This window comes from Thamnophis elegans, chromosome 4 (genome assembly GCF_009769535.1).
Source record: "Thamnophis elegans isolate rThaEle1 chromosome 4, rThaEle1.pri, whole genome shotgun sequence".
Classification (NCBI taxonomy): domain Eukaryota; kingdom Metazoa; phylum Chordata; class Lepidosauria; order Squamata; family Colubridae; genus Thamnophis; species Thamnophis elegans.
Genome location: NC_045544.1, coordinates 104,995,927 through 105,011,642, shown reverse-complemented (window position 1 = coordinate 105,011,642; position 15,716 = coordinate 104,995,927). Strand labels below are relative to the sequence as shown.

Genomic DNA, 15,716 nt, shown 5'->3' with positions numbered 1-15,716 from the left:
TTAAAGTGCTTTGGCAGTCTTTTCTTTTACTCCTTGAAATCTTTCCATGTAGAAAAGTGAGACAAATTGCAACAAGAAAATACAGTGATCATGAGCAGATAGTCTGCATATGCTCAGAGGCTTTTGTCTTTATTATTCATAGTCAACACAATCCTATACTAAATAAATCAATTTGGATTAATGTGTTTTGTTTTATGAATAGGATGAAGGTCCAAGTAGCATGGTTTCCAATAAAATTATTTGCAAAACAAAGTGTTCCATTCAAATATAATTTTAATCATGAAATTATCCAATGGCCTTAAGGAGAGCAATGGCCCTTCACAACTTCCTTTACATCAATCTAGTATGCAGGAATAACAGTACTGAATATCTTTTCAAGACTGATGAAATAAATTTGATAAACTAATGCATGTGAAATAATTTTAAAAGTCTCTGAATGATAATTGCATTACTGCCATAGTCTGAAGATTGAACTCTAATACTGTAATTGAAGCTTGAGAGGAATCAATAAATATTGTGTGAATTTAATGTGAAATTGTTTAGTCTGATTATATTCTAACATTACCCTGTCTAGAGGGTAAGGCTTCTGGTTTTGGGGTGATGGGTGGTGGTGTCACGCCTAGCTTTTGAGCAGAAATTCAATTTGTAAAAAAGAGCTGGGTTTTTTTTTCCAATCTTTTGTCAATTCCTGAATCAACTGCTTGCCCACTAAAATGGAATAAATGGCAAAATCTAGGCATCCATGAAACTGGAATACTCACAGATAAAGATTACTCCATACTTATCCTAGTCAAATCCTTGCTCAAAATCCTTTTTTTTTCCTTTGTGTGAAATCTAACAAAACCCCAGAGGCAGAATCTCCTCTCAGCTTTGCACAGGAGAGAGGCTACTGGTTTCATGCTCTCCAGGAAGCCCAGAAGCAGAGCAGGAAAGCAAATAGCTCTTCCCAGCTGCAGCTCTCTAGTATCTGGTCTGATTTAAAAAAAAAATCTTCATTATGGAAAAGAGTAATCTTCTCTGAAAGCTGTCTGAGCTAGTGATCATAATCATTTTTTTCCAGTTTCACAAACTAAATACAGTGCGAAGGGGGATTTTCTCTAGTCTTGTTGTTTAGAGTTGGTCTATGCCAGATATTATGAAAAGGAGAAAAAATGTCTGTCAAATTCCCCATTCCATACCAAGTTTTTGTATATGTATGCTCTGTCTTCCTCCCGTTATATATTTGCTTGGGAGTAAGATTCACTAAACTGAGAGGGACTTCGGAGTAACCCTTTTGCAACAGCATGCAGAATAGCAAAGCAAATAATACCCTTCCCCCATCACTGTCCACATCACCCTTGCTGTCAAGGCGCTAGCATCTCTCCCCTTCCCTAGCAATGAAAATAGTGATAATAAATTCATATTCCCGATGGTTTGCTAGCACCCACCCACCCCCACTTCTGACTCGCCAAATTAGCTCCCCGGGTATGGCCACTTCTTTCCCTGCACAACGGTTTAGTTCTGAATAATCTAGAATTGCTTTTAAAATCATAGCGCCTTTCCACAGAAGTAGGGAAAAGGACTTCGAGCAATTTTGTACGACTGCTGCGCAAAGCAACCTTTGCATTGCCGACAATAACATGGCAGATTAATTATCCCTGCCACTATTATTAACATTATCAACCCGAGGCGGGTTCCCCCGAGCAACCACCCCACGGACCGTGATTTGACAGTCACCTGTCAAGAGCAGGAGCAACGGCTATGAACCAGGAATCCTGACAAGGAGGAGGGAGGGAGGCAGGCAGGAAAGCGGGCAGGCAGGCAGGCAGGCAAGCAAGCGACTGCACCACAAGGCGAGTGAGCCGTACTCCCACCTCCTCCTCCTCCTCCTCCTCAACTTCTCCCCAACCCATTGCTGTTCTTCCCCGCCCTGCTCGCAGCGGCACGTCTCCTAGGCAGCCTTGGCATGAAATCACCTCATCATTCGACGGGATGGGCAAAGAAAGCAAAGCTGCGTCATCGCTCCACCAGCATCTGGTAAATTCCCTTGGAAACCCCGCGACTTGAAGGTCCCGCCTCCTTCAAATCGATTAGGATAGAGGCTCATGGGAGTGGTAGTTTAATTCCCTTGCATTAAGGAGCCTCAGAGGAACTTATAGCCCCTGGGATGTTATGCGCGCCCAGCCGGCTTTTACCCGCCTTCTTTCCGCTGTTGCTTCGGAGACGCTCTATGAAGGTGGCTTCAGGCGCTTCTCATGAGAATGACTTGGTAATCAGCGAGGGATTCAAAAGCTCAGAGATTCAAAGCCGAGCGGATACGAGCTCACAAATCTGGACAACTATTAAATTGCATCACCACCAGTTTCTATATCGTTTTGCTGCCATCTAATGTTTGACCTGGATTTTGCAACCAGGTTTTATTTAGCCTTTAATAAAATTATAACCAGGTATTATGTAAGGTGCAAGCAAGACTACAGAACATAGAGTAACAGGGTTAAAAGGGACTTTGGAAGTCTTCTAATCTAATCCCCTGGTTGAGCAGGATAATTTCTAATATTCCAGACTATCTCTTCTTGAAAACCTCCAGTGTTGGAGCACCCGCAACATTTGCAGGCAAGTGTCTACTCAGGTGACCTGACACACAGATAAACCTCCAGGTCGCCTTAACAACTTGCAAAAAATGCAAATCAACAGCTGTCCACAAGGAGTATATATCAGGAGTGAAATTCAGCAGGTTCTGACCGGTTCTGGAGAATCAGTAGGGGAAATTTTGAGTAGTACAGGCAACTGGCAAATACTACCTCTGGCTGGCCCCAGAGTGGGGTGGGAATGGAGATTTTGTAGTATCCTTCCCCTACCATGCCCACAAACCTGGTAGTAAAAATTTTTGAATTTCATCACTGGTATAAATCCTTCCATTCCTGTCTAAGCTGAAGAAGTTTCTTGGATGAGAAGCTAAATGTCTTCAAAGAAAAACCAGAACATCCAAAAAGCACTTTTGGGACATTCTGAAGGCAAGCCATTCCTCTGATTGTTCTCACTGTAAGGAAATTTCTCCTTAGTTCTAAGTTGGCTCTTTTTTAATGATCTTCCACCCGTTACTTTTTGTCTTGCCTTCAGGTATTTTGGAGAATAGGTCCAGCGCCCTCTTCTCTGTGACAGCCCCTCAAATACTGGAAGACTGCTATCATGTCACCCTTAGTTCTCCTCTTCATTAGATTAGATGTATCTAGTACCCTCAATGGTTCATCTTTGCTTTGGGGGGAAATCTGCCATCAAACTTTGCTTACATTTGTCATTATTATTGTATTATTAATTGAATCCTTAGAAAACCAATATTCATTTCCTCTTCATTCTCTCAGTTTGATAACTATAGGCAGGGATTTGCAACAAAACAAACATCAAAACTACTGTCTCTCCAATTTCTTTTGCAAGCAAGTATATTTTTCTGTTTTACATCATCTTCCTATATATGCCACAACTAGAAATGTTTGAGTTTCCTTTACAATTTATCCTTAATAGATATCCTTGTTTAGAAACCTGTTTTGCAGTTCTTGTGTAAATAAAGAATATAAATAAATTAAAAAATGTAAATAAATCCTCAAAACTTTAACCTTAAACTGTCTACAATGGACCTCGCCCCATTCCTAAGAGGTCTGTAAGGGGCGTGCATAAGCGCACCATCCCTGCCCTACTGTCCCCATTTATTCGTACCCATTTCATTCATACTCATGTTTATTCTTATACCTATTATCTTGTAAACGATTAACAAATCAAATAAATAAACGTATTTAAGGGTTCTACAGTGTTTTGCATTTAGTATGTTTGCATTACCGGTGTTAAATGGAATTTACTCCAGTAAATAACCTTCAGATTGCAGCAGATTTATGATGCAATCCTACACCTTTCAATTTAACAGGAATGCATGTAATCTCAGTTTAGTGTATGCAAGACTGCAACCTTAATTCCTGTCACTTTATGAATGCTTTGAGCTTGTGCTTTGAGTGTTACTAAAAATAACATTTTTAGAATAGATACACAAGAATACAGTTCTTTATGTGCCCAGTGACTGATGTTTGTGCTATGTATCAGACATAAATATATTCAAATTTGAGTAAAGAATGCTGTTTCCACATATGATAACAGATATACAAAGTGTTTTTTTTTTAATCCAAGAAAGATAACATATTACAAGTGATTTGGTTCTTGGGACCAAAAATTGCCAAGAACTCTGAACATAAACCATCATAACTGCAGAAGCATGGATACATGCTTGGGCATATTCAGTTAATTAACTACAGATTCTTCAGGGGTAATGAAGTTACAATTTGCATGGATCTTGTTTTTGAGTAAACAAATATTTGGGGTGCAATAAGTATACACATTGTATTTCCAAGTCAAATTTCCAGTTTCAAAATCATTGTCAGTGCATTCAAAAGAAATTTAGTTGGGTTAATGAATTAACTTCAGCACAATTCTATACCTTTGTATTCAGATGCATGCCAGTTTTATATGCTTGTCAGATGAACCAATATTTTATTACTGTAATGATTTGTTGTGATCTAATTTCATAAGACTTTAGGCATGGATATAAGAGGTTCGCAAATTAAATATATAGTACTGATGAATTTCCACATTAGCCTTCTAAATTAGGAGGCTTCTGTAATATGAAAATTAAAGGCCTGATCACTCCCAATATTAAGGTCCCTATATCTGTGGGTCAGTGACTAAGATGCTGAGCTTGTCAATCAGAAAGGTCGGCAGTTCGGCGGTTTGAATCCCTAGCACCACATAATGAAGTGAGCTTCCATTACTTATCCCAGCTTCTGCCAACTAGCAGTTCAAAAGCATGTAAAAATGCAAGTAGAAAAATAGGGACCACCTTTGGTGGGAAGGTAACAGCGTTCCATGTGCCTTTGGTGTTTAGTCATGCCGGCCACATGACCACGGAGACAGCTTCAGACAGTACTGGCTCTTTGGCTTTGAAAGGGAAATGAACACTGCCTCCAAGAGCTGTGAATGACTAGCAATAATGTGCGAGGGGAACCTTTACCTTTATCTGTGCTGCAAAAATCCAAATAATGACTAGATTGCAATTCAGAGTTGCTGTATCTTAGCTACATTTAGTGGTGATCAGGAGTTTTGCAATCCAGGTATGGGAACCCTGTTCCATACAGATCTTATGGTAAAACCTTTTGAGATTGGTTGTTGCTAAGGTTACATTTTCTATAAACAGTAACAAACCTTTTGAAGCAACGTTGCTTTGTCTTTACAATTTTTTTTCCTGTTTTGGTAATGCTCCAGAATAACAGTGGAAGATGCAAAATACAAAAGGTGTTGCTATTTATTCAGTGTTTTTTCTTAGTCAATGATTATGGGTAGGAATGTGAAACAGTTACCGGTACATCTTTTTCTGTGAAAGCGACCAGTAATCTGACAAAGGTTGTTTATATAATACTATTTTATCTGTAGAAATCAAGTAGTTACTTTATCAGAGAATGAAGTATTTAGTCTCTGTGAGGAGTATCAAGTTTGGGTTCAAAAATATTTTTATGGTTCCCTGAGCACTTCTACGGGGGCCTTAGGGTTTAATATTGTCATGTGCTAACTAATCTGGCAGAAACTCAAGTTCTGCACCAGTATAATTTTGCTGATAGAAGAGGTGAAAATAGCTGCCAAAATCTGTGGCCAAAATTAATTTGAGCACCAGATTTTCTGTCACATCTCTGCTTCTGCACTACTGTAACTTTAAAATCTAAATATGAAAAAAGGCACTTCTAATAAATCTAATCAGCCAACACTTCTCCATACCCAGCCCATATTACTGCAGTGCAGAGTAAATTCCATCACTGCAACTAACTAATATAGAAATCTCTGGGAAGAAATCACCAATAAGGCACGCAGGAAAAATCTTTCCCCAATGTCAGAGAAACTATATGATATGTTAAATGTTCAGGATTTAAAATGACTTTCTAGCTAACCAAAGATAACTGCAACAGGAAAGATAATGAACTACATCAGAATCATATTGAATGTGGAAGGATGTTTTATTTTTATTTTCCTGCTTTTTGGTTCAGACAAATTTTATGTCCCCACTTCCCTACTTGCAATCTGTCTTAGAAAGAAATTGTTATTGCCTGCAGTATAACATCTGTTCCTTAGACCCCCTAAGGCCAATATGATGTTGAGAGAAATAATGGGGTATTTTGCTCAAAAAGGGAGCATGATATCTAAATACTGTCCTCTGAAGAAAAAGAAGATTGTGTCTCCTCAGGAACAACAAGGGTAGTTGCAACTGGAGATAAAATTAGTGTGAAACATTCCATAGTCACTGTTGTTGGGTGGAAACCCACATTTCCAAACACGCTGCTGCAAATATTTGATCTTCTTCCACTCTACTATCAGAAATGAAAAAGTGAGTATGTTTACACTTCAACATATTGTTTCTTTAACCACAAGTTACTAAGTTTCAGTTGCCTTTGTTTACCAGAGGCACCAAACTCCATTAGTCTACAAACTACAATGGCTGAATTCACAGTATTACATACACTGTATACTAATTTGTTTATACCTTATTTATAGCTCAATGTATTGCATGACCTGAGTAGGGTCAGATAACTTTAGGAATATAGCAGAATTGTAATCTAGATTGTGATGTTGGGGGGAAAAATTCTTGAAGAAAGCAATGGTAAGCCACTCACTTATGTGGTTATCATGCACTGAAGTTCATTTAAAAGTCTTCCCTTTATGTTTTGAAAATTTATCTTGGCTGAACTTTTATTGATAAAAAGTTTTGATTCCTTAGCAACAAAAAGTTATTAATTTTACTAATAATAATAGTGTAAATTTAATCTCCCACATTAAAGTTAGGCTTCTCCAATACAGAGTGACAGCCTTAAGCAAGTATATACTCTTGTTAGTGCAGCGGCCCCCAACCTTTTGAACATCAGGGATCGGTTCCTTGGAGAAAGGTTTTTCTATGGACAGGAAGGGGTGTGGTTTTATGTACTATTGCATCCTGTGGATGGGGCTTTGCTTGTTTGGGCAGCCCAGTTGCTAGCATTTCACAGACTCGTGCTCATCCATCGACCGGGGGTTGGGGTGTTAGTGAACACCTGTCATCCTAATATATCCATTAATCTTCCTGGCAATAGAGGAATTCCACTGTACCTCTTACAGGGAGAAGAGCACTTTCCAATCTTCACAGTGAAATATCAACCTGGTAGATCTCAATGCAGTAAATTCCATAGACAACAGACTACCCTTCTATAAAATTTTACATAATTTGTGTAATGATACAAATGATTTGTCATTTGTATACCATGTTTCCCCGAAAATACGACAGTCTTATTTTCTTTTTACTTACAAAATATGGCCTTGGGCTTATATATATTATTATATATTGTTTTGGGGTTGCCGGGCGGCTGCTCCCTTGCAAACTGGCTCCCGAAGAGCCGGGCACAGCCTCAGTAAAGCAGCCATGAGGTGACCAAGCTCACGAGCAACCGCCCGGCAAACCCCCTCTCCAGCCGGGCAAGCACCATTCACTGACCTAGGGGGTATCCCTAAGGCACCAAGCCACGTGGTGCTCTGCCCACTCCCCAGCTCCCACAGCTTGGCACGTTAGGGATACCTCTTAGGTCAGTGCATGGAGCTCTGCTGGGCTGAAGGGGGTTGCGCGAGTGCCTGTTGCACCCCCAGCAGGCATGCCTCCTAGCCTCAACATGTCAAGGCCCAGCTCTCCCTGCAGCAGTTTCCGACGCGCTCTGAGCATGTCTTCTTCTCCGGTTCCAAACTCCCAAATTTGGCTGCCGAGTCTTCCAGCAGCGGCAGCTCTAGGAGGGCGCTCTATTGTTGTGGGCTGGCTGCTGGAAGATTCTCTGTCCAGAAGACTCTCTTACAGTCCTCCAGCAACCAGCCCACAATCATAGAGCACATTCCTAGAGTGGCCGCTGCTGGAAGACTCGGCAGCCAAATTTGGGAGTTTGGAACCAGAGAAGACGTTATGCTCAGAGCATGGTGGCTGCAGCTGCAGGAAGAGCTGGGCAACTCCCCCCTCCGGCCAGGCAGAACGCCACTCCCCAACCTAGTGGTATCCTGAAAGCAGCAAGCAATGTGAGTGCATTTCTCCCCCCCTGGCTCCTGCGGCTTGGCGCCTTCAGGATACCGCTATGTCGGTGAGTGGTGTTCTGCCTGGCCGGAGGCGGGGGGGTTGTCCAGGAGGTTTATTTTCAGGGATGGGCTTATTTTTGCCCACACAAAAAATGTGGCAAGGCTTTAGTTTCAGGACAGGTTGTATTTTCAGGGAAACACAGTAATTTTTGTGTCAGTTCCATTTGTATAATGTATAATGACATTTGTTTAATGATATCACACAAATGAAACAAATTGAGCAATAACAGTGTTTGTCTTATGGAGATCTGTGTATACCATATCCATTTTCCCCAAATAGTCAATTAAAACAAGCTGTCACTGTACATTATCTCACCTAATTTGAGATGCAAATCCAAAATCAAGTTTGCAGGAAGATGCATAGGTAGCAGCACTTATTCATAATACCCAAGTATCTATAATCAGAAACTAGTTTGCTGGTGATCACTGCGTGTTTCTCCAAAATATGCAGTAGAAAGATGCTTTGGAGGTGAAATATACTTTCAAATGTTACTGTACTTGCACAGCATAGCCTCCAATAATTACAGCAACAAGGAAGATCCTCTTTTCTGGAGAACTTTGCAGCATGCCAGCAGCAGCTGTGTCCAAAGTGACTAAGGCTTTGAATCAGACATAATATGCAGTTACACACATCATGGGAAGGGGATATGTTGGTTAGCAACTCAGTTATAATTATAGGATTTTTTGTGGAGTTTTCAAGGACATGTACGGAAGCCAGTTGCTATTGCTATCAATCTTCTATTATTTTTACTGCTCTTCAATAAAACAATCACTTATTTACTGTTATTGTGTCTTAGTTGATAAGGTTTGTCAGTTAGGGATCCCTTCTTAGCCTTGCAGCTGACCTCAAGATTAGACTTTCCCCTGTTGGAAAGGGAAATTAGGAACCCCAATGATAGCATGATCTAGGGAACTTTTTGAGAAGTTGGCTACTCAAGCTGTTGGAAAGCCTGATTAAAAAAATAAAATAAAATAGAAAGATACCAGGTATTCGGGAAAGCGGACAAGTGATTCACAAGACAGAGTAAGTCAGCAGCAGCTCAGGACCCTTGCAAAAGGACTATTGCAAACAGATATCAAAAAGTTACTTCTTCATTCTGAAGATGGTATTATTGATAGTACAATTTATTTTTCAAATAACAAGAAAAAACCCAGCATATATCTGTTAGTTTTAAAAGCATTTAATGACATAGCATATATTTAACAGATAGGGTAAAAGTCTAGAGGTACAGTTCCATATAACCGAAAGCCAGTTCCAGTACTATCCTGTCTACAGGCCCAGTCATTGAGAATTCATTCCTATTAAATGTAATTTTTTTCGATTGTGTAGTAAGATGAAAATTGTTCATTACAATAGTTACAGGTGACAGAGAAATGCACACTATGTATCAAAGAGCAAAGGTAATGGAGCAAAATTATAACACAGTGCAGCAGCTGACAAGCAAGTTAACCATTGGAATAACATTACTTTTTCCAGTAAATGCTTTAATTCCACTTTTACACTTAGTCAATGATTTTAAAAGTTTTTTTTTAATTATACATCTAGTCTTATACTTTTACTAGAATTATCTGAAACGTACAATATAATGTATTTCAGCAAAAAAAAAATTACAGATTATTTAAAACCATTATCAGTATGTGAAGTCCTTCTGGTTCAACATTCTTAACTGTCATTGCCAGATGCGGGTGGGGAGGTGGGGAGGGGGGCAAGGAAGCGTCACAATCGTGTTAATAATAGCCAGATGCCTGTATACAAATGGTATTGACTGGTAAGTTAATGCCAAGCTGCACTCTATTAGGGTAAAGAGAATACACTACCATTAGATTCGCAGTGGGAAGAATCAAGGAGTGAAGACTCAGCGCAACCGTCTCAGATGGAAGTGAAAACTAAAACCAGCAAATTGTCTCCAAGGGGCAAGTGAACTTTATTAGCTCTGCTGCCTTGCATACCAATAACACAAAGTAGGAGTATTTTTATTTTTTTTGAAGACAGCCTCAAAAAATTGAGGAACGGTTTCAATACTAAAGCCTAATCTATATTAACTTCACTTTAAGAAAAAAAAAAAGGAAAATGTGGTTCTCTTACTCAACAGTTGCCCAATGCACCTCAGGTATTTATAACTTTAGAATTTTTTGAGTATGTTTTTTTTAAAAAAATGCTGTATAAATAAAAAAAATTAAATCATATTGAGGAACATTAGGCACGGAGAGTAATGTATTGGTTCTGAGCTTGCATGCTGGAATTCCACTGGAACGATCAGAGAAGTGCAGCGTGGACAAATAAGCAAGGAGTTCACTTCTTTTTTCCAAAAAGGCTGAACCTCTTCTCTTTGTCTTTCTCCCGTTTGCCAGGACTAGACTCACTGGTTACTGTCACGCTGGCTGGCAAGGTCTGGGCACGGTTTGAAGCTGGGGTGCTCTGTGTGCTTGTGGACAACTCAATTTTGTCTGAGGAGATGGCAGATGTGATGGCCTGGATCCATGTGTTCATTTCCTCCTTAAAATAAATGTTCAGGTTAACAAGTTTTCTAGGAATCTTAACTCAGTTTGCAGAGGAGTGGCCTTACTGCTTCCAAGTCCCCATAAGATCCTTGGCCTTTTTTTTTTTTTTTTTTTTTGGGTACAACCAGAAATAGCAAACACATCTTTCCTGGTAGCTCTATTGCAGAATTATCTTACTGACGTTACAATGATGCATCCACCTTCTAAATAGTTTTCCTTTTTTGCATCCTGAACCACTGCTTCCTCTCCCCCCCTCCCCCCCTTTTATTCCCAGGTCAGCCTGATGACTTCCCTCTGCACTGCTGGCAGGGCAAACTAAAAAGCTAATTCTGCTGAGCAAAGCTCAGGCTCAGGAAGAATTCCCCATCTCAGGATCTGAGCTGCAGCCAAGACAGCTTGGTTTGGAGTTCTCCTCTGCCAAGTCAAAGGGAGCCTGGCAGAAAACTGACTTCCCCTCTCAGCTGGTACATCTAACTGGCTGTAGTTTAGTCTCTCAATTCCCACACTGGATTTACTGTACATGCCTCCATTGTTGGTGGAGAGGGAACTGAAGTTAACACCACTCCGAGGTAGTCTCCAGCTTGAGGAGAAACCCTCTCATAATTTCAAAGCTGCTAGCATAGCTGGGAGTTTGTTCAATGGAGAAACTGCAATTAACTTGATCGTGGGCTTTGCCTAGGGATAAACCCCAACAGGCTGCTTTCTGCAGCCATGTGGTGCAGTTTTTCACACATGCTCCTTTTTCTAGCTTCTGAACATGTCATGTCAAACAGATAGCTATAGCTATGGCTATATTTGCAACTGGGATGAACTAAAAGCCCAGAGGCAACTGCTCAAGATGGCAGAGCAGTCATCCCTAGAGGCTTGCACTTCCTTTAACTTAACACAGGATAGCTTTTGCATGTAGGGACAGCTTTGGGATGATCTGATGTATGACTTGCTTACCTTTCTGGACAAGAGCAATTCATGGCTGCTCAGTTCTGTAAAAGGCCCTGGCTCTAACCTGATGAGCACTGTTCATTTCCAGGCTTCCTCTGTTCCCAGATTTATCCAGGCAGAGGACTTATTTCTGGCAATAATTTGGTTTTTATTGTAGGATTGCAAATTTTAAAATGCCTGCATAAGCTGAGAGGTTTGCCAATGACCTCAGACTGCTTGAAACTGATTTGTCTGGGCAGAGCAGCACTAAATTTTCACCAAATGCAGAATTCTCTGGGCTTTCCCATAACAAACTTTGTGTCTTCCTAGTCACAAAACCCAGGGGAAATGAACCTACAGTTTGAGAACACCTGCATAGAGAAACAAAATATTGGCTACACCTTTATTTTTTTTTAAAAAGGAATGAATGAAATGAAAATACTTACTTCATCTTTGGCTTGGAAAAGGTATTCATTGCCATCAGTTAACCTGTAGTTCAGAATAAATTCACATTTGAATAGAGCAAATGTTTCTGTTATCAAAACAAGAGTTATACGAGATCTGGACCTTGTTCTTGTATCAATAGGCTAGACCCATGATGGCGAACCTATGGCATGCGTGCCACAGGTGGCACGTGGAGCCATTTGTCAGGGCACACAAGGCGTTGCCTTGTTAGCTGATTTTGGCCTTCTTTTGAGGCTGTTTTTCGCCCTCTGGAGGCTTCCCGGAAGCCTCCAAGACGCAAAAAACCAGCCCTACCAGCAAACTGGAAGCTCGGGAATGGACTTCCGGTTTGCTCTTAGGACCGTTTTTCGCCCTCCAGAGCCTTCAGGAGGCTTCCCTGAAGGTTCTGGGGGGTGAAAAACATTCCTATGGACAAACTGGAAGCCACTTCTGGTTTGGCCATTGGGCCGTTTTTCACCCTCCAGTGCCTTCAGGGAAGCTTCCTGAAGGCCCCGGAAGGCGAAAAACGGCCCTACAGACAAACTGGAAGTCACCATTCCCAAACTTCCGGGTTCCCTGTAGATCCGTTTTTCACCCTCCAGGGGGTTCAGGGAAGCTCCTGAGGCCTCTGAAGGGCGGGGGGAGGCTGTTTTCGCCCTTCCCAGGCTCCAGAGGCTTTATAGAAAAAAACATGCCAAAAGCAAGAGGGGGGGGTATTGCTCATCACGCTCATACATGTGCTGGGGGGATCAAAAGCATAGCATTATGGGTGTGGCACGCCAGCGCACAATCCCCCTGTGACCCCCCCCCCCCGCTTTTGGCATGACAGCCAAAAAAGGTTTGCAATCACTAGGCTAGACTCACAGATGCATGTACCATCTGCAAAATTCACAGTCTTCACAAACATATACAATATATTCTTGCTATTGTGTGATGGAGGAACCTCCAGCATCCTGATCTGAGATATGCACACAATGAATATCATAACGTTCAGTTTAACCAAGTACATTAAACTTTGGAAGATAAAAGATTTTTAGACTGAATATATGAATGTAGGCTGGAAGTAACTGCTTCGCTTAATCTTTTGTCATAGAAATAAAGATTTTTACCTTAACTTGAATACGTGCTTCCTCTTCTTGTACTCCACTGCCACTTCACATACTGCTTCTTTCAGGCTCACAGGGACCTCACTGTGGTATGGAATGCCTGAGGACGCTGCTTTTGCATCTTTGTAGAAACCCATTTCTTGGTTGTTAATAACACAGTAAACATTATGCCATGATCTTGAGAGACAAAAGAAAAAGCAAAGCAAGCATTAAAATCATTGTCACAAACAAGCCCAATTTTCCTCTGTCTTCCTACAATTAAAGGCATTGAGTTATAGATGTTTAGCAGAGAAAAAAGCAGCTTCATATTCTAGGAACAATGGGTAGCATAATTTGGACAAATAGTAATTCTACAGTTTTCCAATATTTTGGCACTTTGGAAAGGGATGCTTTTGGAATGCAAATTGTCATGCATCTCAGAATTTAAAATTTTGAAACATGTTTTATTTGAAACACTGGTCACCCAAGTAAATGCAGTTAAAAAATTATATCCTATTGAACATTTCATATTTTCAGTTCAAATATCATTACTAATCACTGCTATAAGTGATTAAAAGAGAAAGCATATCAGTTAAAACTCACTTATCGTAAGACAGTATATCAGCTGGTTGGCTACCAATTTTGAATGAATAAAATCCCTTCATTATCGTAATGGCAAACAAAGAGTGGCAGCATATAGGATTGTTTTGGGCATATGAGTATCAGCATAGGTGTGAGTGAAATAATGCAATATGAATGATATTGCACAATGAAGGGCTGCAAATAACTAATAACAGCAGTTGTATGATACGCACAAGCCATTATTTTGATGTCACTATGGCTTGTCTCAGAGAGTGCTGCTTGGACAATGAAAAGGTGCTTCTCCAATATAATGACTTAAGAGTTCCTAAACCAAATTAATATTTAGAATGTAGATGTCTACTAGCAAGATTTGGGGAACCTTTCTATTCTTTCAATAAAGTCTATGGGATCTGAAAGATGACATATATAGTTGCTAGGCTAAATCAGCTTTATACAATGTATGATCAATGTTGTGATTTAAGGCCAGCATATGGCCCCTTTGGTGATCAGGACAGGAGAGGCAAAAGGACATGAGTAGCAATCCTTTTAATAAGCTCTGCATAACTTGCAGAAAATTGATGTTATTGAAAATGATAATATTTTTTTGTTTTGATTGCCTGTTCCAGCAATCTCTATTACAGTTAGCCTATTTCTTATTCTGACTTAAACTTCAATCGAAGGCTCTATTTGTTATCAGAACCAAGGAAACATGATGTAACAAAGGTTTTTCTGCTGAAAGGAGGGAATTGTTGGCATAGAATCATAAATGATATTGCTATATCCCTGAGCAGGTAAGTGAAAAGCTTGGTAAACATCTGAAATTGACAAGCTTATTGCCATCAGAAAAATGTATTTTCTCTTCCTCCTGTCTGGAGGAGATCTAAACAAATTATAACCCAAAATTGCATATCTTCCTCTTTTATTAACATTCAGCCACTTTCTGGGGAAGTCATAACAATGTTAGAAATCAACCTGCAACATGCTATCATAAGCCATATTGGCACTAAATAAGGACCCCACTTGCAGGTCAATGTGGCTCTTGACACACACATTCGCCCATTTGTGCTGCTTACCAAAATAAATAATCACATTGCTGTCTTTTCTTGCCTCATTCTGATACCTTCTTTGCATGACACATATTATGCATGTGTTATGCTATTTAATAATTTTGCTCACCAAAGTCTTATTATTTTAGAGATATGAAGAATATCTCTATACGCTTGCACATGTATCTTAAAAATAGTTAAACAACCAAATGAACTCTAATAATAATTGGCTTTAATTAATTTTTTCTCTCTGTTTAATCTTTGTATGTAGCCTTTTATAGTGCAGTCCCAAATGAGTCACTTGAAGGTAGACCTCAGTCCAACAAAAACTGGGCATCAATTATGCTGGATTTTACATTGTGTTAGCAATTTTGACTCGCAATAATAGTTTAGTTCAGATTTGTTACACCTTTTTAAATGTTGAAGTCTCGAAGCTGGCACCTTGAATATGAAAGGCAAGTGCTCAATGCTACCATCTTTAAAGTAATTGCCCCTGTTGATTCTTTCACATGCTTAACTAGTGAGTTATCAACTTTGTGTTAGGGAAATACTGTTGTTTCCGTGAAGCTCACGGCAGTTTGACAAACAGTGATCTTGAACAAGACTGCTGGAAGGAAGACTACAAATACTTCCCTGCTATTAGAAGTAGAATGCTGATTTGGAGCGGGATTCCTGGGCGAGAGAGGGAAGGCTTTACAGAAAGTAATGAATGCTTCTATGTTGCATGTGCATCAGTAATGGCTTCCTCTTATCTTTGCTACCAGTTCAGAACTGGGAGTGTGTGTGTGCACTTGTTTCTCTTCTGCGCAGAGCGCCCATGTTGACCTCTGGGTGGGTGGGCGGAGCCTCCCACCGCTACTGGTTCACCCAAACTGGGGCGAACCGGCAGAATACCACTTCTGGTGTGCATATGTAGGAGTGTGTTGTGCCCACCTCTTGCACCACACAAGATTAAAGGGCCGAATAATCTACCTACATATATACTCCC

At 40.2% G+C, this 15,716-nt stretch overlaps 2 protein-coding genes across 3 annotated transcripts in view; both read right to left on the bottom strand.

The window, feature by feature from the left end:
* EML6 (EMAP like 6) overlaps window positions 1-2,021 on the bottom strand; it is a 122,538-nt gene extending 120,517 nt beyond the window's left edge. The window contains exon 1 of the mRNA XM_032215432.1: window positions 1,717-2,021. The gene's annotated coding sequence lies outside the window, so the exon portion shown is untranslated. The remainder of the gene's footprint in view (window positions 1-1,716) is intronic.
* Window positions 2,022-9,314: 7,293 nt separating this feature from the next.
* Window positions 9,315-15,716, bottom strand: part of SPTBN1 (spectrin beta, non-erythrocytic 1) — a 184,539-nt gene continuing 178,137 nt past the window's right edge. For both annotated transcript variants that reach the window (XM_032215418.1, XM_032215419.1), the window contains 3 exons: window positions 13,125-13,298; window positions 12,018-12,060; window positions 9,315-10,648 (listed from right to left, as the gene is read on the bottom strand). In XM_032215418.1, the coding sequence (XP_032071309.1) occupies window positions 10,445-10,648; window positions 12,018-12,060; window positions 13,125-13,298 (421 nt within the window). In that variant the 3' untranslated portion in view covers window positions 9,315-10,444. The remainder of the gene's footprint in view (window positions 10,649-12,017; window positions 12,061-13,124; window positions 13,299-15,716) is intronic.